Below are 27,802 nucleotides of genomic sequence, written 5' to 3'. Positions count from 1 at the left end.
AATAGCAAATTGGAGTGGTGATAAGAGGAGAACAAGGGAGGGGGCTCTTAAAGAATAGCTGACACAATCAGACGAGGGTGCTCGCGAGAAGGCTGCCAAGACAATTATGTGGCAAATAATTATCTGCACCACATACATTATTTTAAGTCTTGTTCACAGAACGTGCTCCATACATTCTACTCCATTTAGCATTATTGGATTTCTTAGCAAAGCTGCAGGGCAAAGATTCTGCCAAAAGTTTAATTACATATGTGCAGCCTGCTGCATTTTTCATATCCTCTGCAGCCAGCCCTGGAAAAAGATAAATGGCTTTGAGTATGGCTTAAACTGCTGGTGAAATATAAAAACCAACTGGCTCCTTATCAGCATGTGAAATGGCTTTTTATTTCTGATTATTTCTTAATGAAAACTGTTTGCATTAGCCGTGAGCTCAGCTTTACTGCGCTCGCAAGCGCTACACAAACAGACGAAGATGCTATTTACCCTGGGCTCAAAGAAACCCTCATGACTGCACTGCTTCAGCTCCCACATTCAAACCAAAGCCTATGGAGCTCTCTAGCTTTTCACATCCGCTTTAGAGCCCTTCTCCTTCTCTCCACTTAGGCCTGGCTTTAGCCCTGCCTCTCCTCCTACAGCTCTCAAATGCTTGAAATTAAATGTGCTCAACCAGGCTGCTGATCAGGGCTGGGGCTCTTCAAATCCCTGTTGGAGAAGTGTGTGAGGAGCCCGTGCAACCCCTTTTAGGTGGCCTAAGAGCCACTTTAGGCTCGATTTGGCTCCAATCCTCCGCCTCCAGCCCAGTCCCATGGCACTGGTGAGCTTCAGTACACTGTAGGAGCCGGTACCCTGTGGTGAGCACACTTTCTCCCGAGCAGCACCCCAGCATCTCCTTCTTTCCCCATTCCAGAGCAAACACACTCATGGCAATTTGGATCCTCCCTTCAGATGCTTGAAAAATCAAGCTCCAAAAACCCTCCTTCATCTTTTCCCCACTGATTTCCCCATCAAATTCGTGCAACAAGACTTTGCCTCACTGAGGAGGGGCATGGAGCTGAAAGCAGCTGAGGGAGGGACCTCCGGGCTCTCAGAGCAACACAAATCCCTTACTACGGGCTCCATCATTCTTTCCTTCAGCTTAAACTGACAAGGGATGAATTAGCACCCTCATCTGTAAACCTTTGTCAGCTCCCGTCTCGAAAGTGTGGGAGAAGGGAGGCAGAGATGGATGCACAAAACACTTGTTAAAATCCATGATGAACTGCTGCTCGCCGGCTATTTGTAATACTGTTTGGTGTTGATGCACACGGGAACAAGGCAAAGGAAGGAAAGCATCAAATACTCTTATTTCTAAAGCCCCCACTCAGCAATGTCTCTATCTCTCACCTGCTCCTATGATATCCATTATAACTGCACCCACAGGGAACAGCGGAGCATCGGGATGGAGCAGGGAAGCAGCAGCCACACACAGAGCCAGCGGCCGGCCCGGCTCCAGCAGAGCTGCTGCCAAGTTCCCTTGGGCTCCTCGGAGCCCCACACCACTCAGCACACTCCTCACTGCCAGCACCTGCTTGCGTGCAGCTGGAAACGTGCTTTATGCGTTATAGCTGCTCAAGAAAAGGCTGAGCAAGCCGGTTGTGAGCCTTTAGCTGGGGATGGGGTAGGGAATGAAGGAAGGATTTGCTAAAGAAAACAATAACTCAAGTCACTGCCATCCTGTCCCGAGGTACAGAACATAATTGCATGTTAAATTGTCCCCCCTCGTGCCTGAGATAAATCAAAGTTACTCAAAATACGTCTAACATTCCCCAAGGCTCAATAGTCAAACCCAGCCCCTGACAGAAAGGCTCTCCTCCACTGCAAGCGTGATGCTACGAACATCTTCACTCTACAAACCCAAGCCCATTCCCTGCTCCGCTCACCTCCATAAACCCTCAATGCTCCATTAGCTCTGAGCAGATGTAACAACCGCTCCGTGGCAGTTGGGCTTCATCCCTATCAGCACACAGGTCCCAGCAGCACTTCTGGTCTGCAAATTCCATCCTGGACTCCACCTCTTGCTGGAACACCACAGGCATCACTGCTCAGTCAGTGCCATCAGCCAGAGCCAGGCAGGGACCTGGGCAGAGGGAGGACCACTCCGGTGATGAGCATCCCTCCTTCATGTGAAGGCTGCAGTAGGGCAGGCAGCACCATTCCCCAGCTCACCCCTTCACACGCCATTCCCTTCTCTCCAGCCTCTCATTTTCCATCATTTTTTGACCATAAGGAAGCCCCAGCAGTAAAACTGCATCAAAATCAACAGCCCTCAGGAAGTGGAGCCAGACACATGCACACTCCTGGCAGCAACCATGCATTGTAATGCAGAACAGCAACAGCTCTGCCTTCTGAGGACACCACCGTTATCTCTCTTCATATTCTCCATTCTTGAAAGGCTCTTTTCAAGGATTACTGGCACCACTGGAGTCTGAAACCACTAATCCCCTGAGTGCCCAACCCATAGTGCAGACAAGCAACCAAAGTTATTCCTTGCACACATAGAGATGGGAGCTTAAAGCTCATCCAGCTCCAACCCCTGCCACGGGCAGGGCCACCTTCCACTAGAGCAGCTTGCTCCAAGCCCCATCCAACCCGGCCTGGCCCTAAACTCCTCCACATCCCTCCTTTTGCCACTGTGGCAGGAATTCCAGAGAGCACAAAAGGGCCTCGATGCTAAAAAGCAGATGGGTGCTAGCGAGCATCTGCTCCCTGCTGCCATGCAGGCACGCTGCTCTTACCCACCACCTCCATAAGAGGTTTAATTACTGTAGGTAATTAAGCACAGCACCTCTGGTGGGATAACTGTTATCCCCTCCACAGACAGGTACGGGGAGAGGCAGCGAGTGCCGCAGGCTCCGAGCTGGGCAAAGGGAAGCAGGCAGGAATCCCGGGTTGCACTCATCAGCTCTGATCAGCTCTGACAGCACAGATCACGTCGGAGCTGGAAATAAAACCACCAAGGGAAAAGGTTCTTTTTTTAAAGGAATGAGTCCCCGAAGTGGGGGGAATACAGCTGCTGGAATGTCTGCACACACACAGAACAAAGCTGCCGAAAAAGGAGCTCCTTGGACTTGCCCAACTATGGTCAAAATAAGGATTTACTTTTAAAAATAGCAATTTATTTACTGCTAGAAGAGCACTGGCGAGGCTCCGGGTGCCCCACACAGCCCAGTGCCACTGATCCCACCCCTGGGTGCTGGTGGCAGGGAGGGAAGCAGGACACCCGTGCCACCCCTTTGCACGCGATGGTGACTGCAGCCCCAGCCTGTTGGCACGAGCTCACCCCACAGCCCCCCGTACGTAACAAATTCGGTTTCCAACGTTTCTGGCAGATACAAGAGGTCCCTGCATCTGCTCAGGCTTTCAGCAAGGAAGATAAATAGAGTGTCATGACTCACTGTCTATTAGGCGCCTTCATTTATCCGAGCGTGCACAGGAGCTTTCATAAAAGGTTGTTTAATTCAGCATGACTGACTACCACTTGCTCTCAGACACGCGATTATTGCTGGGATCTGTCTCAAGTTTGGAGCCAGGAGGACACTGGAGCGCGCCAGCCTGACCCGTGCGTCCCCAAAGAGAGCATCAGCTACCAAGCGAGTGGAGCCTGATGCCCAAAGCCCAGCTCAAACAGCACACCAGTAACAACCTGGCCTGAAAAGAGACCCAGCACGTCTTCAGCACTCCCCCGCTGCTCCCTTGGGACCCTGGGTACCTCCTTGTGACGCCCCCAGCAATTGCCCCAGAGCATCCTTGCTGATCCTGCATCACTTGGCTCCCTTCTCAGCCTCCCCCCACTTTCAAGCATCACCGTTGTCCCTCCAAACCTTGATCCTAATTCACGAACTTCTCCCCTGCTGCTCCAGTGATCCATCGAGTACCACATGAAATCACTGCTCCAGCCCTCCGCATGCCATCGTCTAACCCCAGCAGCCCAAGAAACCAGGTAATTCCTGGGATTCACCAGGAATGTAACAGGACATTTCCCTGGGAAAGCACTCATCATTACAAATTGCTGCTAGCGTGCATTTGGGGGCACTTTTGTATGGGAAAACGAATCCTTAACGCAGCTCTTCATGCAAAGGGAAAGCGCTGGAGGAATGAGATGAAGGAAAGGAACAGCACGCGTTGGCCAGAGTTGGCCCAGACAAACCAACCCTCTGGAAATCTCATCTGGATCCATTAACCCAGCACCCTATTCCTCCAGAGCCACAGGGATTCATCCTCAAACACCCAGCTCCCTGATGGCAGCAACATCAATGCCAGGGCAGCCGCTTCCATGGGGATGAGGAGGACGATGACCGCGACAGAGGTGACGGGACACAAGCCAGGCACATGGTGGGAAGCCGCAGTAACCACAAGGCCAAGGTGCTGCTCCTTGAGCGGCACAGACTGCTTCCTGGCAGCAGGAATGCCAGAACCCTCCCTGCTTCACGTCTGCCATGTTTAAAGATTAATTTCTTGGGCGAGAGCGACAGCGCGATGCTCAGCGTAATTACATGCACCAGGTCCTCTTAAGCACACCAATTCACACCAACTTCCAAGATCTCCTTACAGAGCTCCCAGTAGATGAAGCGCGTTGCTGAATCATTTTCTGCTGGAATCTTACACATCCGAGTTAATTTAATCATTTCATTTCAGAGGGTTGAGCTATGTTCGGCTCTCGGATCCTTGGCAGGCGACAGCTCCTGATCTGAGTGAGAGGAGAGGCAGCGAATCTCGGAAGGAAGAACAAGATCAGAACCACAATCTCATTACAACCTCAGAAAGAGAACGGATTTTGATGAAGAGCTATTAAGGGACCAGGCAGCTCTCCTGCACTGGAAGGATGGGGCCCACAGCCCCAAGGCAGCCCAGTGCAGAGGTCGTGACCACGGGCTCAGCGCTGTCACTGCAAGGTCCCACCAACATCCCAGCGCATCAGGACCACATCTGCAACCAACCAACCCTGCCTCCAGGCCAGGGGTGCTCTGGCATCATCCTCACTTGGCACACACCTGCATATCATAGGATCATGGGATGGTTTGGGTTGAAAGGGACCTTAGAGCTCATCCAGTTCTAATCCCCTTCCACGGACATAGTGAGGAGAAATTCCCAAGCAGCACCTAAACCTGGGGGTGCAGAGCCCAGCTGCAGCCTCTGTAATGGGCCATGCACCAGATCCTGCCCTTCCCACCAGTAACCCGCAGCCGGCGATGCTTCCCCAGCACACACCAGCTCCTCACAAGCCAGTTCCTAGAGAGAGTTTCCCACTCCCAGGCTGAATCTGCTGTTCAGCAGCTTCACATGTGCTCTGGAATAGGGACTCATCTGGGATTCCCATCCTTATCGCCCACAAGACACAGCCCGGAGGGAGGGAAAGGCAGCGATCCCACTGGATCGGTCACTGCCACGCACGGGCAGACCCAACACAAGGGAAAAGGGGCTATTTCCACAGTCTGAAAAGTAAAATGAATAAATAATGGCTTTCAGAGGAAAATAAAAGTGCTCTTTTGTTCTCAACCCTCCAATGTACAAAATCAATCCCAGCTCCCCCCCAAAGGGACAAGCAGATTGGATTCCTGCCTGCTCTCCTGGCAAAGCCACACCATCAGGCTGCTTCCAGGAGCACAATCCATCATCCCACGCTCGCCGTTCCGGCGTGTGATATCCCGATGGTATCGCACACACAAACTACCCCCTCGATCCACAGAAACTAATTCCACCCCTACAGCAGTGCCTGTGCAAACAAAGCAGGTTTCAAACCCGGCTGCTGCAGCAAGGGAAGGAAACGGACAGAAGAGCAGGAGATGCCTTCCCACGTTAAGGAAAGGATCCCAGGCTTTTCCTTCTGTCTGACAGCACTTTGTAGCCTACTACTAAACACTTCAATTCTCCTATTTTGGGTAGTCTTTGGGGTAAAACCAGAAAAGCAAACCCAGGGCTCAACCTGCAGCATTACTTTGCGAAAGGGAGGATTCATCCTCAGCAGCAACAAGGGTCTGGGCTTTTTTCCTTCAACAAATTCCGATTTATGGATCTGGGATGATTGTCTCAGGAATGAAAACTCATGTCTTGAGCAGAAACACGCTGCTCCTCACTGCAGCCGCTGGGGATGCAGCGGAGAGGATGCTCCTGGCCCTCAACATTTAGGAGATCCACAGGAGCCCGTGTGCTGCAGGCTGCCCTTGGCTGGGCAAAGACCTGGATAAGGGGGAAGGCAGCAAATACCTCTCAAGAATCAATGTCAAGGAGCTGGGCTCCTTTTTTCTCCCTTGAACCCGAAGCCAATCGATCTCTCTCAGCCCAGGGTGGGATGACTCAGCCGCAGAACGCGCTAAGCTCTCCTCCCGTGGGAATTCAGCACACACATACATGGAAAAAACACCCATTTCTTACCTTTTCTGCTAGTATTCCAAGAAAGGATTATTTTACACATCCCTTATCCGCCTTTTCAATGGAGAGCCGCAGCACTGAGCCTCCCACAAACTCCTGCTTTCAGCTGAAGGCATTTCCGACCCGCACACAGCGAGACTCCGATGTCTAACACAGAGGCACTGTCCTGGGGCCACTCCTGCTTTCCCCAAGGACCAACCCCAGAACCAAACCAGCAAAACCCTGACCAAATGCAGGAAGTGATGGATGCTCCACAGGGCTCTCGCACCCAGCAATGAGGCTCCTTCCACGGGCAGGGACCCCTTCCACTAGAGCAGGATGCTCCAAGCCCTTGTGTCCAACCTGGCCTTGAACACTGCCAGGGATGGGGCAGCCACAGCTTCTCTGGGCACCCTGTGCCAGCACCTCAGCACCCTCACAGGGAAGAGCTGCTGCCTAAGAGCTCATCTGAATCAGCCATTCTCCAGGCTTTGGGAATGCTGCCGAGCTCCCCTTGGAAAACAACACACAACTTCAAAAACCCCCCTCTACTAACTGCACTCCCTGGGATGGGATACCAGGGCACAGCCCCATCTGCGCACTGGAGAAGGACTCCTGGGTGGAAAAAGCCTAACAAACACTTTACTGCTTATTTTAAAGCTGAACATTGCTTATGGATGCTGTGAAATCCCATCACCTGCTCGCAAGCAAGCACCACGCCATGGCCAGAGCCCCCTCTACAAAGAGGACAGCCACGACCGGTAGGAAAACAAATAAATAAGCAAGCACTGCTTTCATTCTATGTAATTGGGAATTCAGTGCTATTTCATACTGACTTTAAGGCGGTTCGCACCATCTGCTGCCACAGATACATCTCGGGGCTTTGAAGAGAATCAATCTCAGCTTTGCTTCCTCTCTCCAGATGCCCCTGAGGCCAGGGTTCTCATTGAGCAGCATGTACCACGGGAGGCATCACCCGCTCAGCTCGCACCGGGAGGGCAAAAGTAGGGCCTGGGGCAAGCACTCTGCTGCTAGGTAGAGACACACAGATGGCAGTGAATATGCTTGAGCTTTAGGACTTGCAGATAACCCAGTTTAGAAAATAGAGACTTAGTTTAAGCTTATAACAAATACAGATGAGGCAGCGCCAGGTCTTTATAAAGGAAAAACAAAGGCCTTGTTTGTGGAGCGCCCAAGATGCCAAGTACCAAACCTGGCTGCTGCCTCAGCTGCAATGGTTCACACCCAGCAGTGGGTCCTGCCCCGCTGCCTTTGGTCCCCCCCCACCCCAGCCCATCCCAGGCAATGGGGATGCTGGGGGAGCACGTTCCCATCACACCTCCCTCGCAGGCAGCTGCCAGGCTTGGCTCCTGCTCTGGGTGCTGGGGCTGTTCCAGTCCCACCAACCCTCCTGCTTCCACCGCCTACGAGGAAAATAAGGGAGGAAAAGCACAATCTGAGCTCTCTGCTCATACGCTGCAGTTATTCTGCATCCAAAGCCAGATGAAGTAACTCCCTATGCAGCCTCCAAATGGGAGGACAGCACCTCTTCACTGCTTCCCTGGATCCCACTCCAGAGCCAGGAGCAGCCTATTTCTGTGCTGAGTAGCAAGGCAAGGGAAAAACAACCACGAGCCCAACAATAACCCACCCAGCCAGGCTGAACGCTGTTCGCCTCTGGATTGGGATGAAATAAAGCCTCATTGACAACAGCCCACCGAGAGGGACGTTATGTGATGGACAGGATGTCTAAGCAGCTAACCCATTACACGGGCACAGCTTGAAACCAAAAGTCATTTCACTTCAGTGGTGCCTGTGTGAAAGGCAGAAAGATATTCCCTAATTGGGGTTATTTATCCAGCAGCTCTCCCAGCAGCCACACAGACTGGGATCACTGGTGTGTGGACAAGCCCGGGCCTGTGTGAGGGTCTCCCACATCTCCCATGCTCGCATCCCCCTCCCTGCATCCCAGTCACAAAGCACATTTCAACCAAGTCCCCTGGGCATCGCTGGGTGGACTTGGGATGCAGCAGGCAGCAGCAGGCAGATTGGAGGCAGGGGATGCAGCTGCTTCAAAGCTGTTCTCCCGTTCAAGGAGGCAGGCAGATGAAGGGGGGGGTGTTCTGCAGTTCATGTTCCCTTCTCGGGAACAGCACCAGCAGGAGCCCCCTCTCTTTAAATCCTGAAAAGTTCATATTAAATAGAGCCATTGGAAAACTCCAGGCACTGACAAAGCTTCAATCACAGCTTCTGTCTTATTAGGCAGCAGGGACTCGGAGCGAGGCAGGAGCTGCAGGAGCGCAGCCCTCATTACCTCTGCCCCTCGCAGAGCTTTCTCCTTCCAGTATGTAAAATCCCTCTGTTGCCACACAGCATCTCCTGCTCCAACCCTGGGCACCACCTCTGCAGACAGCCTGGCCTGGGGGGCCCCAGCACTGTTCCCCACGCAGCAGCTTGAACCCACAGTCACCAGTGTTGGGAGCGATGGGGCAGATCCCGGTGCCCCTGAGTCACGGATGGGAAGCCCTAATTCCTTCCTGCATCAGACACTCTATGGCTCAACACCACCATCCCACACGGCTGTGGGCAGGATCCATCCTCCTGTATCCCCAGGGATTGGGACAGAGCAGGCACCCACCGGCCCAGTGCCACTTCCAGGTACAGGGACCCCGGGAAGGTGCTGTGGAGCATCACCAGCTGTTTGCCATTTCCCATCGCACTGTATCCCTGCTGCCAAGCTGTCCCCTCAGGAGCCTGTTGGCATGCACTGAAAACACCATGGAAAGTACCATTAGTGCTGGAGCCACCCCGGAGGTGATGCTGTACCACAGCACCTCCCGGTTCCAGGTAACCCGGCCAACAGCAGAGATTCTTTCAAAGCATTACCCATGCCCTTCAGATGACCACTGCTCGGTGTGTTTCTCATCATCTTTGCTCAGGGACCAGCTCCATCCCACGGCATCCCCCCAGCACCCACCACCACACTGGTTTAAGGAGCAACTAGAGTGTAAACCCACCCGCCCCACCGATTTAAAGAGCAATTAGAGTGTAAAGAGGGCTTTTATCTGCACAATCAATATGAGTATCTGGGAAAGCTTCCTGGTGGGAGGTAGAATATAAAACATCGATTTTTAGTGAAAAGGCATATTCCATCATCCTGTGCCATATACCATGTGGAAAAGGATAAAAGAGAGGCCCAGACATGAACGTGTCTCAGGACACAGCAAACTGGAACAAAAATGTGTTGCAATTGAAATCAGATGGGAAAGAAATCAAAAGCACAAATCACATCCGAGCAGCGCTTAGGGAGAGAACCTGCTGCCTTCAGAAGGAAAAAAAGCCTCCTCCAGCAGCAGCGGTGCAGGAAACCTCACCAAGAGCTCCAGCCCCAAACCCACCACCTCCGAATCACACACATGACCAAAGCCTTCATTCACCCAGCTTTCCAGAGCACAGGCTGAGCATCACAAATGCCTTTGAGCACCCGAAGAGCGGGCGCTGCCGAACTTCTGCCACCTCTGAGCAGCTCCGGAACCATTGGTGCAAAGACAGAAAACTCTGCACAAGAGCTTCATGGTTTTAGGGGATAAAATGCAGTTTATGGTGCCCCCCCCCGTGCCCCCCTATGCACGCAGAGAATAGCTGCAGCTTTGCTGAGGAGGTTTGTGCTTGCTCAGAGGTGGCTCAAAGCAGAAGCAGAGTTGGGATGCTCCCAGCACGCCCCAAGCACCACCAGGCACCAGTTAAAAACCCCAAAGCGGCCAGGCTGCTACCTGAATAGATCCCAATCTGTCTCCATAACGTGGTCAAGCTGCTCTGAACAGACACACTGGAGCTGAGGATAACTTCATTGCCCTCCCCAGCTCCATCTGGGGACTCTCCAAGCCCTGGCCCATCCATCACAAACACCTTTCCACTCTTGAAGCCCAAAGACACAGCTGGGCTACAGCTTTTTACACACTTCATTATCCTTAAAACACTTGTTTCAGTTTGAATGTGGGGAATAGCCCTGGTTTTATCTTTTAATGGAGTTTATTCCCTTTCCTTCAAAGCAATGGTGACGGCCTTCCTTCGCTTCATGCTACGTGCCCTGGCATTGCTCCTCACCTAATACTGCTGTCGTAATGCAGAGTGACTGCTAGAGCTCCAGATTTTCATTTCACTCCTCCAAAACATCCTCAGGGTGACTAAAACTGATTCCCATCCCCATTCAACTAAAGAACCATAGCTAGGAAATAAATGAATTACTGTGCTTATTGAATGAGGCCAGAACAACCTCCACCCGAGAGGCAATGATACTGATTGTTAGTTCAGTTTAATAAACCTTGGAATTTAAGGCTTTGCTGAACGCAGCTGCATCAGGGTGGTGTTTCTCCCAAGTTTCACTCGTGCTAACCCCCTTCCAGCCTGGAGCTGGGCTCAGAGAGGATTTCAAGCCTCCAGCCAGTCCCCAAGCCACAGGACAAGCACACCAAGCCATGGGTTTGATGCAACGCAGGTCCCCAGAGATGCTCCGTTAAAGCAGATGTTTTAATGCCCTATTACCTCGCTGTGTCAGGAAAGTTACTTCTAGAGGACTAACTCCCCTTGCACACACGTGTGCACACACTGGCGTGACCCCTGCCCCATGGCACCGAGCCCAGCAGTGCATCCACAGGCTGAGGCTGGAAATGAGCCCCTGAGGAGCCTGTTTTATACAGCTGCAGAATTAAAAAGACTTAACAGCTTGTCAGGTGTAGCCAGGAAATTAAAGCTCCTTGATAATATTGCACCGAGTTAACGAAGCTCAATTGGGGAAATGACTCCCCTGATTAATGGCCCAGGCAGCACCGAAAGCCTCCCGGCAGCTTCCCCGCTTACTGATAGACCTGATTTCAGAGCGTGGGTCCCAACCAGCACGTCACTCAACAGACTTTAATAAGCCTCATCATAGATTAACAAATTACCCTGAAATAAAAGGAGCACAGAGCGGAGCAGCCGGTGCATGTACCAATGATGCTACCTGCATCCCTGCTCCCCAGCATCCATGGGTGATGCTGAGAAGTCCCCCCAAGAGCTGGTCCTCCTGCACCAGCAGGCATGAAGACACTGCTCATCTGCCACCAAGCACTTCAGATGAGGAACCTTACACCCACCCAGCCTTCTTTGCTTGCTAACTTCATCTTTATAGGCAAGAGACCCGAGCAGACCCTACAGCAAACAGCAGAGCAGGAAAACCACATCCTCATGCTGTTAAATCTGTGCCTGTGTGGATTCAGGCAGGATTAAGAGGCTTACAGGAAAAGCCACCTCAAAGACCAAAGCTCTTCCAGCACGAGGCATTGCTGCAGAGCGCATCCTCCACCGCAGTGCCTGCAGGGCACAACTTGATCCTCCAACAACGCCACCACCACTGGTGTACACCAAACCCACAGCAAGCTGCTGGCCTCTTCCACCCACACCAGCTCCCTTGGAAAGCTGAAATGCCACCCACAGGTCCCCCTGAAGGGACATCTTGAAACGACAGTGATGGGAATGAGGCTGTGACTCCTCTGGAGCTCTAACAGCTCAACAGAATTCAAGAGAGAAGCCTGTGGCTAAGCCCTTCTGGTGTTTCATTCAGGAGGACCCGCTGGATGAAGCCCAGGAAAGACAGACCCGTTAATGAGAAGCCATGAAAGAGAACACTTGCAGGAAGCAGACCGAGATGCCAAGAGCACATTTGAGATGTCATCTGCAGAGGGGACATTGTCTCCCTGTCCAAGTGGTCGTGAAAGCAGCAAGTGTGGAGGCAGCTCCTGTCTCTGCAGGCAGATAAAGCAGCAGCTCTCACACTCGTCATAGCACTGTTCAACTGAGAACAAAGCAAAGGATAAAGGAACCAAATGTGCCAGGCTCAGTCCAAGGGGCTCCACCACTGTCATCCTTCCAGCTCAAGGCTTCTCTTTGAAGGGTCTGACAACCCTGCTTTGAAAGTTACTCCCAACTCGAACTCAGGAGCTCTCCTCCTCTTCAAAGGGCAGCTGAACTCTTTGTAGACCCACTGCTAACTCAAGAGAACCTTGAAATCAAACCCAGCCAAGGCACTCGGAAGTTGTTTTGCTGGTGCTGCTGCAGCCCGGTTCTCCTCCTCCTCCTCCCTATTAGCAATCATGTAAGCACCACAACGTGTGAAAAGAGGCTCTGCTCCCCCAGCTAGGTGGAAATGAGCAATGGAAAACAGATGGGACACGCAACACACAGATCCCCATCTCGAGAGCCTTGGGAGATGGAGAAGGTCAGCACTGGCACGGCGTGGGTCACACTAAGGCAGGGCTCTCTCCTCGTGGGTCAGGCTGACATTTCCTGAGGGATCAGGCTGGTCAGAGCATGAAATCTTCATGACTTATACCCATTGGAACCTGCTGAACTGGGTGGGTTATTTACTGCAGGCCGTGTAAGTAAGTGTAGGAGTGCAGCAGAGTCCTGCAAAGATAACCAGGATAACTCTTGGAAAGCAGAAGAAAGAAACATCTACTCCCAGTGACAACCCCAACCAAGAGCAAAGCAGAACAAACCACCGGGCTCCATTGAGCCCTGTAAAGTCAAAATGGCTCCTCCAAGGAGTAAAGCTGTGATCAGAATAAGGGGGGTACAGCCCTACCTGTGAACAAGGGATTTCATCAGCTGATGAGGGATTATGTGCTCCAGTTTTATTATTCCTGAAGCTCTGTGTATATAAATCCCCATTTAGTTGTGACTATAAAACCCAAGCACAGAACCCAGCCTGACAAGATGGTCAATAACCATTTGAAACACTCCAGAAAGGGGCATTAGGATGTTTTAAATCAAGACAGACATTGCCAGAGGTGTTCATCATTGAGGCTGGCTATTAAAACTCAAAATGAATTGGTGTCTTTTGAAAGCAGCAGTTTTCTGGACCAAGCATGTTGTGAACGTGTCAATGTTATAACAAATACAGCTGGAACCATCTGAACCTGATGAACATCCCATTTTGCAGAAGCAGCCTCTTGTTACAGGAGGTGCAATGACTTAATGAACCTTCTGGATGCACACGCAAGGCTCCAGATGAACTACCCTCATGAATCATGATGGGTTTCATGGCTGGAGAGGTTTTATGCATCATCCCTCCTTCACAACATCTGCTTCTGCCCAGGGAAGGAGGGAACAAGGAGAAAATCCATAGGGCAAGCATCAGCAAACCACTCATGCTCTTATGATGGGAGCCGGCCATTCCTATGGAGCTTTTTCTTTGGCACAGTGGGACGGACACGGATCAGGGCAGCCTGAAAAGCTGGGACAAAGCTGGACTTTCTGGAAGCAGCCAATATACCAGCAGTAACAGGGCAAAAGGTGAATTTCCTGGCTGCAGGAACACAACCAGAGACAGAAGCAAACCATACGCAGCATCAGTACCAATCCTACAGCCCAGCTCACAGCCTCTCTTTGTACCAGTCCCTAAGGGGTTTGGCTTCTTATCTCCCCAGCTCCCTTTCTCCCTTTCATCAGGGGTTTACTACAGGACTTGAACTGCCTGGGCGCTGATGAAAGAGATGCTACGTGAGCAGGGTCTGCTTCTCCCTGCGTGCAGTCTGCTCCAGCAGCCCTGGTGCACGATAACTGCCTTGGAAGGGGAACATAAAGCAAAAATGGGGGAAAATATTATGACAGCCTCTGGAAGGAGGGAGAAAAATAGAGCAGAGCCTGGGTGGTGCCGCTGAGATGGGCCCAGCAGGTCCTGGGGAGTGCTGCAGGAGTCCCCAACCCACCACCTCCTGCTCCAGGGCTTACCCAGCCAAAACACTGCCTAAAACCTCTGCAGCCGATTTGATGAAGCAGCTCAAATTGAAGGGAAAAAGTACTAATTGAATACAATGAGCTTTCTCTACAGTGCCCCCAAACCCCAGGGCTCGCTTAACAAAAGAAATGAAATTTCCTTTCTTAAAAGGACACTACTTCAAACGCCTCTTTCCAATTAGTAAATCCATCTGGATTTACTGACAGAACATCCACGCAGGAATGCCAGGGTACCACTTCCTAAATCACAGCCCACCAAAAGTCAATCAAGTCATTAAAGCGAGCCCCGATTCCCTCTAACAAAGTTAGGGAGTTAAGAGCATCGGCAGCACGATGTCAGAAGCTGATCGCATCCCCTCGGCACAGACATCCGTGTGTCTGGCATGGACAACGAGCGAGCAGAGATGCTGCTGGTTAACCAGGTACTTCAATAGACATTTATTTGCTCTTTGGGTCAGCAGCCAGCTCAGATTCTATTGCTTTTAACCCCCCAAGACCAGAACTGTGCTGACCATCGAGGATGCTCCCAGCTGGGTACCAAAATGATACTTGGTACTTTACAGCCACGTTGCTGTGAGCCCCTCTGCCCCGGCACACCTAGAAAGCATCTCCTTGAACACAAGATCTCCCACCTGCAGTAGAGGGGTGAGGATGTTAAAGAGAGTGGAGGAGGCTGCTGGGGAATATCACTGCCCTCCCACTCCGCTCCATGATCTGATTTGGAGCGACGTGAATCACTTGGCACCAGGACACGATAAAGAATCAACATGCCTCGCTGTTCAATACACAGCTCCTGGGAGCGTGAGTCACAGCTCAGGTTTCAAGGTGGGATGTTGAATGTAAATCCTTTCTGAGAACTACCCGAGAACACCACGCACGGAGCTATGATCTAAGGGGTCAAACCTGGCCTCCCAGTCCCGCAGCCTGCGGTGACCCTGACAAAGCCATTTCCCCTGGGTTTAGTGCCTCAGGCTCCAGGAGGATGAGCTGCTCCGAGCCATGGGCTGCAGTGGGGAGGTCTAGGGAGCAGGAGAGCCCGCCAGCTCCCTCCAGAGCATGAGAAAGGGCTTCACCTGCACCCAGAGGGATGAACAAACCCTCCTTAGCTTTATCCCAACCTGCTCCAAGGGAGGCAGAGAAACACAGCTTACATCCCTTTCCTACTCAGACGTACTAGAGACAAGGCTGGATTCTCTTTCGTTTGTAGTAATTAAAGCCTAGTGATTATTCCACTTGTCAAATACCAAGTCTAGACACAGCCTTTTCACTGCAATTCATACCAAATCCACCCATGCTCCAGTTCACATGGATACACGTGCCTTACACGAGGCAGCCAGCTACTACTGCATGTCCCCCATCTCCTTTGCCACAGGTCTAAAAGCAATCTCCTCCCTTGCTTAGCGCGGCTACATGGATCCCACCACACACGTGAACACCTCATCATTTCTGCTCCCAGCCTCTCCTATAGCCACGTTAACCCAGTGTTTGCACCTCAGACACACAGGGCCCTGGAGAGATGCACGCTTTCCCACTCCCAGCCATCTCCATCCCAGCTCCTCGCCACCATCCCCAGACAATGCAAGCCGAGGCAGCGGCGCGCTCTGGGAGGGATCTCTCTTTTCCCAGCTTTAGTGGTTTTAAAACCTCGAGATGCGAGGGAAGGGTCAATGATTCAGCTGTGATTAAGTCTGCAACATTCCACTTCCCACCCGTTAGACTTTGCAAACACCCGTTTTGCTCCCAGAGCACAGCCAAGCAGCCCCAGCGCTGGGGCAAGCTGCTTGCTTGGAAGGCTTTGAGGTGGCTTTGTGAAAGCACCCAGTTCATTTGCAGTGAGCAACAAAACGATAGCAAGAGGCAATAAAAGAATCTCTGTATTGTGGATCCTTAATAGCACTGCCCCAGAGAGAGGGAAAACAACCAAGTCTGATGGAGATTCCCTATTCTCAAAACCATTTGCACTGTTATTGTCTGCACCTAAGAGCAGATGAAAACAGAAAGCCCAGCAGCTGACGTCCCTGACAAGCGCAGGGCTGCCTGCTTCTGAGCTTGATCTTGAAGAACAAAATTGAACTGTACCTGGGACGGAAAGTTTCCACCTTACAAAACCACCACAAACCTTACAACAGCCTTAGAGCCTGCAGGGCTGGAGCAGCCTTTGAGCTTGCACTTGCCCCAGGAGCTCAAAGACTCCAAGGATGCAAAGCCCACTGAGTCCAGCACAAAACTTTCTTCCATCCCATTGGAAAAATCCAAGCTGGTATTTAAAATCCTGAAAAATCCCATGGATTTGGAACACTTCATGAGATGTGCAATTAAGCAACGTGGTTAAATTACAACCTGATTTAAGAGGGCAGCAAAAAGAAGGATCGGTTCTTCATCTTGATCTGCTCCCAGCTGCACTCAAGATACCGTAAACCACTATTTCACTTTCCAACCAAGATAAAGCAATAGGACTAATTCACTCAATTACATTTGTCAGCTGAAAAGCTGCTGTTAAACAAGAGGAAAAGAAAGTTGTGGTGCCTCAGAGGATGTATCCTCACGCAGGCAGGATGGCCACCACCGTCCCACATACACGCCAGGGGCCGGAGGAGCCAGATGAGGTTCCATGACTTTGACTCAGAAGTTCCTTCCTTAAAGGATGGAACGGCTGCCAACGAGACAATTTCTTCCACACTTCAGCAGCTACAATTCCATTAACCTCCAAACCAAGGAGTGACAGCACGAATGCCAGCCCCAGCCTGTAATTAGGGAGGGCCACCAAGGGTCACTGCCATGGGGCACCTTCAACGCGGTGTAATTTGGCGAGGGCAGGCGGCTAGCACTAGCTGCACCCACGCTGGAAATCCACTTCTCTCCAGCTAAGCTGATGAGTTCCTTTCCCCAGTGGATGAGACAGCTAATTATCAATAATTCATGGGCACAGACAGACGTGCAAGTGGTTTTGAGAACTGAAGGAGAAACAGAAGTAATGATTCTTGGAATCGGAGCCAGCAGAGAGATCCAGAGAGGGAAGAGAAGGTGCGCTCTGCATGCACATGTCAGACCCAATCTCATTTCAATCACATACGTGACAGCCTAGGTGCCAGTGTAACCGGGGTGTTTCCCCCGTACGCTCTGCAGCTGGTATATGACAGGATGCTTGCCTGGATGGAGCCCAGCTCTACCTATCCGGATGGACAACTCGCTCTCGTAGGCCGGCTGACGGGCAGGTTCATGCTCATACTTTTCCTTCATCACTCGCTGGTCGAAGCTCATGGCAAACGCTGCGTGTGGAGGCCCGCTGAAACCCTGCAAGGCAAGAGAGAAGGTCAAGGGTTTCCCCACGTATCCCCATCAACCTTTTCCCAGCACCATCCTCAGGAACTGCTCTGGCATCCGTGTACTGGGAAGCCAATCAGGGCACGTGGCACAGCTGCACGGAGAGGGGGCTTTGGGGTCCCCTCTTTCTATCCAAATTGTTAGCTCAATGTTCATTTCCAGCAGAAGCATCAAGAACAGGGTTAGGAGGAGCCAAGAAGTACAGGGCTAAAGAGAGAAAGCCAAAATTCACGTGCATTAACAACAAGAAATGCAATTCCATGAACGCAACTCCAAAGTCAACACGAAGGAGACCAGCAGGCAAGGAGAGACATTCACGAGCAGCTCGGAGGGTTGAGCTGCTGGGCTGACCTCTGCCAAAGTTGAGTTTGCAGCAGGGTACCTGTTACTTCAGCTTGGATGGAGTTCTCCAGGGAAAAGGTTTGTTCAAAACTGAACCCATCTGAGCATCAGCTGAGACACCACGTTCATAACCACCCAGTGTGAGTGCAGTGGGACTCATCCAGACGGCCTGATGAAACTTCAGGCTCGCTTGGAACCTATTTCTACACCATTTATAGGCTCCAGAAAGCAGAGAAGGACAGCCAAAACCAACAGCGTCCTGCTCTGCATGAAGTCTGCAGGGAATTCAAGCAGACACCCTGTGGCAAACAGACCGCATTGTACCCATGAGTGATTCCTGCCAACCTGGATGTGGCTCGTGAAAACCAGTCACAACACAAGGATGTGCCAGAGACTTTATCTGCATCAGCCAAAGAAAGCCTGGCAGATACCATGGCCTTTTCCCCATGGTGCTGGACACGCAGAGGAAGGTCGAATGTCCTTGCGGACACCCCAAGGCTGCTCCATCCCACCCAGAGAGAGCTATAAAACTGGTAGGAAATAGAGACATAACCACACAGCTAAGAGAAGGAAGTGTGTCCATGGAGGTGGCTGTACAACCTGGCCAAAACACAGGGAGCAGGTCCTCAAGTCCCTGTGTCCTCATAGGACTGGGACCCATCCCTTGTGAGCATCCCCAGGGAAGGATGTCCAGGCTGCACAGGAACACAGGCTTAGCTGGTGGACTGATGGCAGCAGAATAAATGAACATACATGGAACAGGCAGAGACAGTAATGAGAGACTTGATGGGTAAGGTCACATTAAACAAAAGTAAAGGTTAAAGATGAATAACTAAATCTTCTACTCTCCCCTCATTTGCATAATATAGGCTGACCGGTACTATTAATACTCATCACATATTTGCTATCTGCTCTCTATTGCAGTTTAATCAGGTGCTTTCACCTCCCTTCACCCAGCAATTACAAGGTGCACGGGTGAGGTGCTCGGTTCAAACCCCTCTGGGAGGGGGGAGACCCACACGGCCCCACTGTGCCAGCTCATAGCAGACACCAGCAGCTCCGCACCTTCCATCCCCAGCAGCAGCTGGAGGAGCAGGCAGTTTTCCAGCAAAAGCTGGATGACACAGAGAGCAAAGAGGGGAACTTCAGCATCGTGACCTGACTTTAATAAAGCAGGAAGAGACTGAGAATGGAAACTGATTTGCAAGCATTGCATGGGGCTCTCCAGCCCTGCTCTCGCAGCTGGCTGCCTCCTGCTTGCCATCGCTCTCACCTCAGAGATGGGAAACACCAGGTTTCATGGAGCAGAAGGCTCCTTCCCCATGGCCCTTGTTAAAGGAGCTACAATCACTGCAACAGCAGCTTTGCAGGCTTTATCACCACCAGACCTACAGCTTTTCCCCAGCCCAAAGACTCAAATGGGTCTTGTCAGGCAGAGAAGCAAGCCCAGAGCACAGCCAGAGCCCGCAGGACTCTGGAAGTTACAATAACTCAACCAAAGGGGAAAGAAATCCCTTGTACAAGCAGGAGCAGGCAGGTAACTTTCCATTCAGCATCCAATCTCCATTGCCATCTCCATAGATGCAAACAAGCAAGGTCCCTAAAGAGGTCAAGGCCACTTCCCTTGAGGTCTGCAGCCCTGATGAGGAGCCTCCCGTGGCTGTTTGCTGTGCCACCATTCCCAGCACATCCAGTACCTATGGATGCGGTACCCACAAATCTGCTTGCAGTGAAACGGAGGCAAACTTGAAGACATTTCAGATGCTTAATGTAAGGTCAGGTCACCTCCTGTTGCAGGCAGGGATATACACCACCAGGAATATGGGGAAATATTGGTGACCTTCAGTAAAGCACACGCTTCAATCCAACTGTGATTGCTCTGACTCATTCCAGCCCAGCCGCTGCATGAGGCCCCTAATTGGAATGTGGCAGTGGGTTAAAGAAGCATTAGGAAGAGAAGAGGAAAGTCAACCCACGTTAATTAGTTCATGCCAGTAATTAGCATTAACTGAAATAACCACAAGGGCTTCAAAAAGCGAGCTGCAATGAGAGGCTCGGACGGGAAGATCTGGGAGGAAACCCATTCTGGGATGCGGGAGTCCCCACTGCACTCGCCTCCGCTCGCGGAGCTACAAGGGAAAGGTCATTAGATTGTCACAGCCCCGTGTGTGAAAACAGACAAGGAAACAGAGGAAATCTCTGCAGAGAGCCTGATCCTGCTTTTGTTACCCAAAAGCTGCAGCAGTCCCGAGCTAATCCGTGTGGAAACACGTCCCTCTCCAAGCAATGTGGCCATCACCCTGGTATCGACAGTAGCACCCTGGTATTGCAGGGCAAAGGGGTCAGACAGCTGCTTGGTTTCAGATTAAGCAAGGATTTGGGGTTGCATCCTGCCCCTCGCACAAGTTGCTAAGAAAGAAATGAAGAGTGAGTGAGGCCTTTGAGAAACAATCTGTTCTTCCCCACCTGACCAGGGATGGGGAATAATTTAATTAATAGAGGTGACAAAAGTTGCTGGTCTGATTTTGGGTAGATCACTTGGTACCAAATCTGGAGGTGCTGCTTGTCTGGGATGGTTGGTGATGCTGCTCTACCCATGCAATATCATACTGGCTCTAACCCAGCAATCAGGCTCCACATAGCCCAAGGAAACAAAGACCATAATGCATCAATTAACGGCAGAAAGCACCTCGACAGGGAAGAGAAATGGAATAAATCCAACTACCTTATTAAAAAAGAAATAGCAAATGTTCCTAACTTGTCCAGGAGCTAACACGGAGACAATAACAGGCAATAACAAGTTGTGCTCGGATGGTGCCCAGCGGCTCCCATTTCACACTTCCTGAAGGAGACACAGTGATAACAGATCAGACACCAGAAAGCAGTGAGACAAAGAGCAGGGTGCGGAGGGCAGGGAGGGGAAGGGGAGATGCTACAGGTCCCCAGCCCACAGGGATGGACCCAGCAGGTCTCTGCAGCCCCCTATACCCTGGGGAGCTGTGCATCAGCTCCACTGCTTCTGCACATCTACAGAGCCCAGGGTCTCTGGGGATGGAGGCAAAGGCTGGGCAGCAACAAAGCAGCGAGTCCCTGGCTCTTCTGAAGCAGAAAACCAGGTTTATGTTCCAAATGTGACATAGGAAGGGAGCTCCCTTAGAAAGCACTGTTATCAGAGAGCCCACTTGCATGTAAAGCAGCAGGCTGGTATTTGGTTATGTGAAGCAATATATCAAAGGCTGGATGCTCCCAAGCGAAGCTCCGTGCTGGTTCCATATCCCCGTGCCTGCAGCACTTGTTTGTAACCCCCTGAGAGCTGAGGAAGGAGCAAGCGATGGTGAGGCACCCCATGCTCCCTCGGTACCCCTTGGTGTCATCTCTTGAGACCTCAGCTCCCAAAGTCCCTGGAGCACAGAGCTGGGCAGGTGAGGATGTGACCGGGATGGGGTTTAAAGGCCACAGTGAGGGGTGCTGCAAGAATCCAGGATGCCACAGAGCATCCCACCATGCTCCCAGCACAGCATCCCTGAGAACTGCCCCATCCCTGGCAGTGTCAGCTTGGAGCAAGCTGCTCTAGTGGAAGGTGTCCCTGCCCATGGCAGGGGTTGGAGCTGGAGGAGCTTTAAGGTCCCTTCCAACCCAACCCAAACCAGGTTGGGATTCTAAACCAATGCATCTCCCAGGCTCTTCTGGGATAAAACCAGCACGACTTTGGTCAATATTGACCTGGCACATATTGATGGGTTAAGGGAAGGATTCAGCAGGACTTGAATGGCAGCTCCTCTCAAAGCCATGATCACGGACATCCCCCCACTCAAAACACTAAGATCAACAGCTCAAGTGCAACCTTAAATACTCCACACAATAAAAATGAGCTCTTCTCACCACTGAAGTGGGTGCAGTCATATTTATGATGAGTTGCATCTGATGCACAGCTCTGGGACACAGCAAATCTCCCTTGTTTTAGCCCCAAGCCCAGTCTACAACTGGGTCTCACCAGCAGCACCCAGACCCCTTTGATCCAACAAAAGGCATCCCTATAAATTGGGAATAAAGCTGGGGACACCCAGCACAGCCTGGACCACAACAGCTCCAGCTGCCAGAGTAACCCCAACCCCACAAACGGAAAAGATGAGCACGGTACTGCTGGTGGACATCAGCAGCTCCTGGGGTCTGTGAGCCTAAACCAAGCCCCCATCCCAACAGCCAGATCCCAAATACATCCTTGTCCCACCACGACATCAACAGCTCCAGAGGTGTCAGGTTGGGATTGAAGTGAGGGGGCTGGATAGGAATTGCTCCTCGACTGGAATTCCAGCAGCACCAGCTTGCTCAGCCCCAGGCAGGAGCAGAACAACCCTAAGCAGAGGCAAATGATTGATGCAGCAGACACTTAATGCAACAGCATCCTCATGGAACTCAGTTTCCCAAGGAGGAACACACTCCAAAGGCTTGATCCTGCATCACACCAGCACCACAGCCCTCCCCGCCTGCACTGGGAACACCAACATCTTCCAAGAGCTACAGGGGGGAAGCCCGAGGGCTTCCTGCTTCCCACATTGAGCATCTTCCATCTGGCTGCTCCAGCCCCACATCCTCCCCCCTGCCCCACACGCAGCCCTGCCTGCAGCAGGCAGGATGCTCATAGCTATGGCAGCGCTGCCGCGGGAATGGGGAAGGAAAGGTTCATGCAGAGACCCCAAACTGCAGCGTTTTCATGGCAAACCTGCTCCGGCAGCATCCTGTGCGCAGAGCACATCAGGCTGGGAGGCCCTTCTCATCCCGTGGCACCAGAGCCTGCCCCGATAACTGCACAGGGAAGCTTCAGTGAGTATTAAGGCAGGCTGGTATCGCTTTATCTGTAACTAATGTAATATTGCTGCGAGTACATTTTATTCACTGCTAATTACCAGCCACTTTGATAACTCACAATTCCTGACAACTGCAAACAGCAGCTTTAATCACCAGCCTCTGCAGACAGGCTGCGAGGGCACGAGGAGCAAGTCACCCCCCTTCGTACCACCAGGGGCATGGGGACAGAATGGGTGTCCCATGGGGTGACCCTGGAGCAAGCCCAGCACCAGAGGCTCCCATGGGAGCTGCCTCATCTGACAGCAGCGGATGGGAGACACTTGGTAGTGCCACAAGCAGCAGCACCAAAGCACATCCAGAACCACCACCCAAGGGAGGGAAATTTATCAAACCCCACCTCAAATCCCCACATAAACCAGATTTGGCCCCCCAATGGCAACAAGAGGAAAGCATCCCGCAGCCCTTCTCATCCAGGGATGCGGCGGTACCCACTCAAAGCTGGAACACAGCAGGGCCAAGACCCCACGAGCATCACTGCCAGGGAGCTGACCCATACTACCAATACCCCACCAAGAGGAGCTCCAGGGGGAGATGGGCAACGGCCAATCCAGCTTTTTGGCCAAAGCAACATTCCTATTAAAAACAAGCATACGGATTTCTCTCCTTGGCACACTTGGGGCTTCGGCCTTTCCAGGAGGGAGGGAAAACACAGCAGGAATGTCGCTGGCATCGGCTCTGGGAAGGCAGCAGCTCCGATAGCACGGGGCTGGGGGAGCACTGCCCGGGAGGAGGGAATGCACGAGTGATCCCCAGGGAATCAGAGGGTTCGTTACCAAAGGGGGTGTTTCGCAAGCGCGCTGGTTTCCACGGCGCAGAGCAGGCTGCTGTCCTAACCTTTGCCACGGCACAAACAAGGGCGCAGGAATGCGCTTGCTGCTTTTGCCACAGGACATAGCAAAAAAACCAAGCTGTTAGATGAGCAGAACCCACCTCTGCACCAGCAGGACATGGGCTTCATGGCACCAGCCTCCTGCCTGCAGGTGCCGGTCATCGGGAAGCTCAGACAAAGCTCGAAACACAGCCACTAAATCTGTTTGTGAATGGACCACCGAAAGCAGTCAGGATGTGCATCCACTTCCAGCTCTTTGCTGGGAGGAAACTTGGCTGTTACAGCCACAGCCAGATCCTATAGGGTGTATAAGGGATATCCTAAGGGTGCTGAGGCGCCTGCACAGGGTGCCCAGAGAAGCTGTGGCTGTCCCATCCCTGGCAGTGTTCAAGGCCAGGCTGGATGGGGCTTGGAGCACCCTGCTCTAGTGGAAGGTGTCCCTGCCCGTGGCAGGGGGTTGAATCCCAATAAGCTTTAAGGTCCCTTCCAACCCAAACCATTCCTTGACTCCATTATTTCCCCAAGGGATATCTCCCTCAGGACACATATCACCACCACCCAGATGCCAGCAGCTTGCTCAGCAGGACACTGCAGAGAGGTTTGTGGCATCAAGTCAGCACTACAATATGAGAGTTTAATTGTGAGCAATAAACCTCTAAGCCTCGGATGGGATTAACAAGAGCTTTTTCTCCACATGCTTATTAAAGTCTAATGGAGACCAGCTTTGCCTCTTTTCTCTCTCCCTGCCCCCTTCCCACCTTGTATATTTGTAGCGTGGCAACATGTATTTTTACAGCCCTTTTATTATGCAAGGCTTTTTGCAAGGGTAAGAGAAAAAGCAAACAAAACTTCAATTAACAGCTCATTTTTACACAATATACCCCTCAGTAATGATTTGCTATCAGTGCAGACTGAATTTATGGCAAAAGGGAGAGCAAAGCGGGTGGCTGCTGCGGCAGGGTGGGATGTTGGGAGCCCCCGGAGGGCTGGTGGGATGCAGAAGGCCCAGCTAGTGATCCATCACCCCTCAAATGAAGAGCCACGCCACGCCAGTGCTGCCTAATGACATTATGGGAACACACAACTTCCTTCAGACCCACAATTAGCAATGTGGACGTGCACAAGCCCCAGGCAAAGGGATGGAGAAGCAGCGGTGCTGGGGTGCAGCCCCTTCTCCCTGCATCCCCCTAGCATCACAGCCAGGTATCCAGCCACAGCCAGCTCATTCCCAAGGACACTTCCTTGCTTTCTGCTCCTTTTCCCCACATCTTGCACATCCCATAATGACCAAAACAGCACCAAGAGAGGCACTGACTCCTCTGCTTGTCTGCAGGAGCCGTGGCAGAGGCAAGGGAGCATCAACCACCTTCCTGAAGCTCAGCCCAATAAACGCACAGGAGGAGCCATTGATTCTCTTCAGCTACTGCAAATAATTTGTTAATTCCTTACTGAAGAGAGGAGCAATAAGGGACAAGGCACTTCCTCATCACCACTAACAAGAACCTCGGGACTGTCCCATGGGCACTGCTGAATTTTGGGCTGGTTCCCCCCCAAGCAGGGCTCGTCCTTGCCTGTCACAGGCAACTCCTTTGGGCACTGAACTCCAACCGAGACAACCTAAAACCCAGGAAACGAGCTCCAAAATCAACCCTCATAGCACTCATTTCTATGTGTACCTTGGTTTTAAGGTCTTGAGAGGCCTAAAACCAACACATGCAAGGTGTAAGCCAAGAGCAAGCTGCCTTCCCAAGCCTGCAAACACCCTGAAACAGAGAGGAGACTCACCCAGCCACTTGATCAGTTCACATTAGCTCCAAAGCCTGCAGACAGCAGATTACAGTCACATCACTTCCAGCACCTCACTGACAATTGGAGCATGATGGGGGGAGACAGGAAAACACCATGGGTTTGGAGCGAGGCCAGGGGAGGCTATGGGGATGCTGCGAGGGCTGGAGCAGCTCTGCTCTGGAGCCAGGCTGGGTCAGCCTGGAGAAGAGAAGGCTCCTTAAGGGGGGACCTCAGAGCAGCTCCAGTGCCTAAAGGGGCTCCAGGAAACCTGGAGAGGGGCTTGGGACAAGGGGAACGGCTTTACCCTGCCGGAGGACACAGACAAACCACTCCACAGCGTCGAGTGGGTGCCAACAGAGACACCCACTGGGTCCAAACCCCAGCAGAGGAGCCTCATCCAGGCTGAGCAGCAAGGACCAAACCAGCCTGGTTTTCCCCCAGTCCTGTGCTCCTTTCCTGTAGGTTGTCAGAGGCAGTGTTCCACTGGATTAAGATCAATGGTCTGCTTGACACCATCCACAGCTGTTTGCATGGAAAGGCGACCACTGAGCATCACAAGGAGCGACCTACCCATCCTCCTGCAACCACTGGTGCCAAGGGGGCTTGCGGGTGCCCTCTCTGGGGACAGGCACACACAAGAGGCACAGACCCGACTCTTTACAGCACATCCTCTCAGCAGACAGCAGTGTCAAGTCAGTCTGGGTGAGTCAGAGTTTACCCTGAGAGCAAGCTGGCTTTGTGCTGCAGTTACAGAGCTCTGCGTTTGTATCTTCCCATGATCTCCATGCAAGCAGCCTTCCTCTTCCAACTGCCACTTCACTCGCTGCTTCTCTGTCACTTTAATGGCAGGTTTACCTTCCACAGCGGAGGCATTAATTTGGGGTTATGCTGTGAGAGAATTCAAAGGCAGGTTTTGAGATCGGAGCACACGCACCGAACCAGCCCTGGCACTCGGTGATGCACAGCTATGAGCAGTGGGTCAGCAGCACCCACACCCTGCTCTCCCCTGGGAGCATGCTCTTTAGGCCTGCTTATTCCAGGACTAAAGCTTAACCTAACAGAAAGGGTGCTCAGCAAAAGGCTCAGACACTGTCCAGGACCCAGCAGAACCCCTCAAAACACTGCATCCCTCCCCGTGGTGACAGCCAGGCTCTTTCAGCAGGTACAGGGAGCTCTGGCATTCCAGCAGGTTCTTCCTTTCGGGAAATTCATCTTTAACAATTCTGAGCCAAGCCTCAGAGTAATTGAAATTCCATCAGCAAAGGCTGAGCCACGGAGGTAAGAGCAGCCCCATGTTACATTACCAGCCTCATCAGCCCATAATACCCACTCGAGGTGAGCAGGAAGGAGCAAGGTCCTTTATGGTGGGCACAGGTATGTAACAGAGAAGGGAACGGTGGAGAAACACTTATCCAATGCAGGAGCTCCCTGAATGAGGAATTCAGCCACGTTTTATCTGTCCCTGCTGCTTTACAAAGGGAGTTTTCCACCTCCTTGTTCCCAGTGCAACCCCGCAGAGCCACAAACCACCCCGGGTCTCATTTGCTGTTGGTGACTGTCCCCATACACCTAAACAAGGGTGGGAAGGGAGTTCAACCCCTACCTGGATTCAGCGCATCTCTGCTCTTCAGCTCTGGCTTTGGGGCTTCAAATGCTTTTTGAAATGCTTAATGCATAATGAGAGCAAATGATAATGAAGAGCAGCTGACAAATTACACTCTGGAAGTAAATAATCCTTTACCTCCATTAATACAACAAAATGCTGCTCTCCAAATTAGTGTAATTACAACTTTGTGCCTTGGTTTTTGCAAATCATTTCACCCTGTGTAGCAACAACTGGATTTCAGTCACTGGAACCACTGCATGGGGCAGGGAAGGGAAGGGGTTTGGGCAAACAGATCATCATGAAACCTTTAGGGGTTCCTGGGTGCTGACCTGGAGAAGCAGGACTCTAACAAGAGACTTCCAGAGGATCCCATGGGTGGGTTTTGTGGCCAGCACCAGGGATCGTGTTGGAAAACCCGCCCTGGGACAGGACAGAGGGGAGCCGGTCTCAGGCATCAGTCCTGCATGGATCCAGAGCTGGGTTGGCTCTACCTGATAAATGAACAAACCCATGCCCAGGTACTCCTACTCCTGTAGAGCTGGAAGGGAAGGACCTTTCCCAATAGCAGGCTTTGCTACGTTCCCTTATGAGGCTCCCACAAATGCTTCCCTTCCCCAGTCAAGCCGGATCCTTCCTTCCTTCCAGAGCCAGTGGGAAAGGGCCAGAATGCCACAAAAGAAAACAAACAGAAGGGTTATTTTCCCCCTAAGGAAAGGAAATCCGAGCAAACCAGGCATGCATGAGTCGAGCTGCAGCTCACGCAAGCCCGGAGCAACCAAATCCCTCTGGTCCATCCAGCCTCATCCCCCCCCACGAGGCAAAGGCACAGAAACAGGCAGAGTCACTTTGCATGCCCCAAACCACCAAACCCACCTCCTTTA

At 51.9% G+C, this 27,802-nt stretch overlaps 1 protein-coding gene across 2 annotated transcripts in view; it reads right to left on the bottom strand.

Annotated features, from left to right (window-relative positions):
* Positions 1-27,802, bottom strand: part of SLC39A11 (solute carrier family 39 member 11) — a 76,249-nt gene that overhangs the window by 37,004 nt on the left and 11,443 nt on the right. Inside the window, exon 5 of one of the 2 annotated variants that reach the window (XM_062616908.1) lies at positions 17,313-17,457. In XM_062616908.1, coding sequence (XP_062472892.1) covers positions 17,313-17,457 — 145 coding nt within the window. The remainder of the gene's footprint in view (positions 1-17,312; positions 17,458-27,802) is intronic. The other variant, XM_062616909.1, reaches the window with a different exon arrangement.

Source organism: Pezoporus occidentalis, unplaced genomic scaffold, assembly GCF_034315485.1.
Source record: "Pezoporus occidentalis ecotype Australia unplaced genomic scaffold, CSIRO_AGI_Poc_V1 ctg190, whole genome shotgun sequence".
Lineage (NCBI taxonomy): Eukaryota > Metazoa > Chordata > Aves > Psittaciformes > Psittacidae > Pezoporus > Pezoporus occidentalis.
The sequence above is the reverse complement of the archived record's forward strand: the minus strand, read 5'-3'. Positions and strand labels throughout refer to the sequence as shown.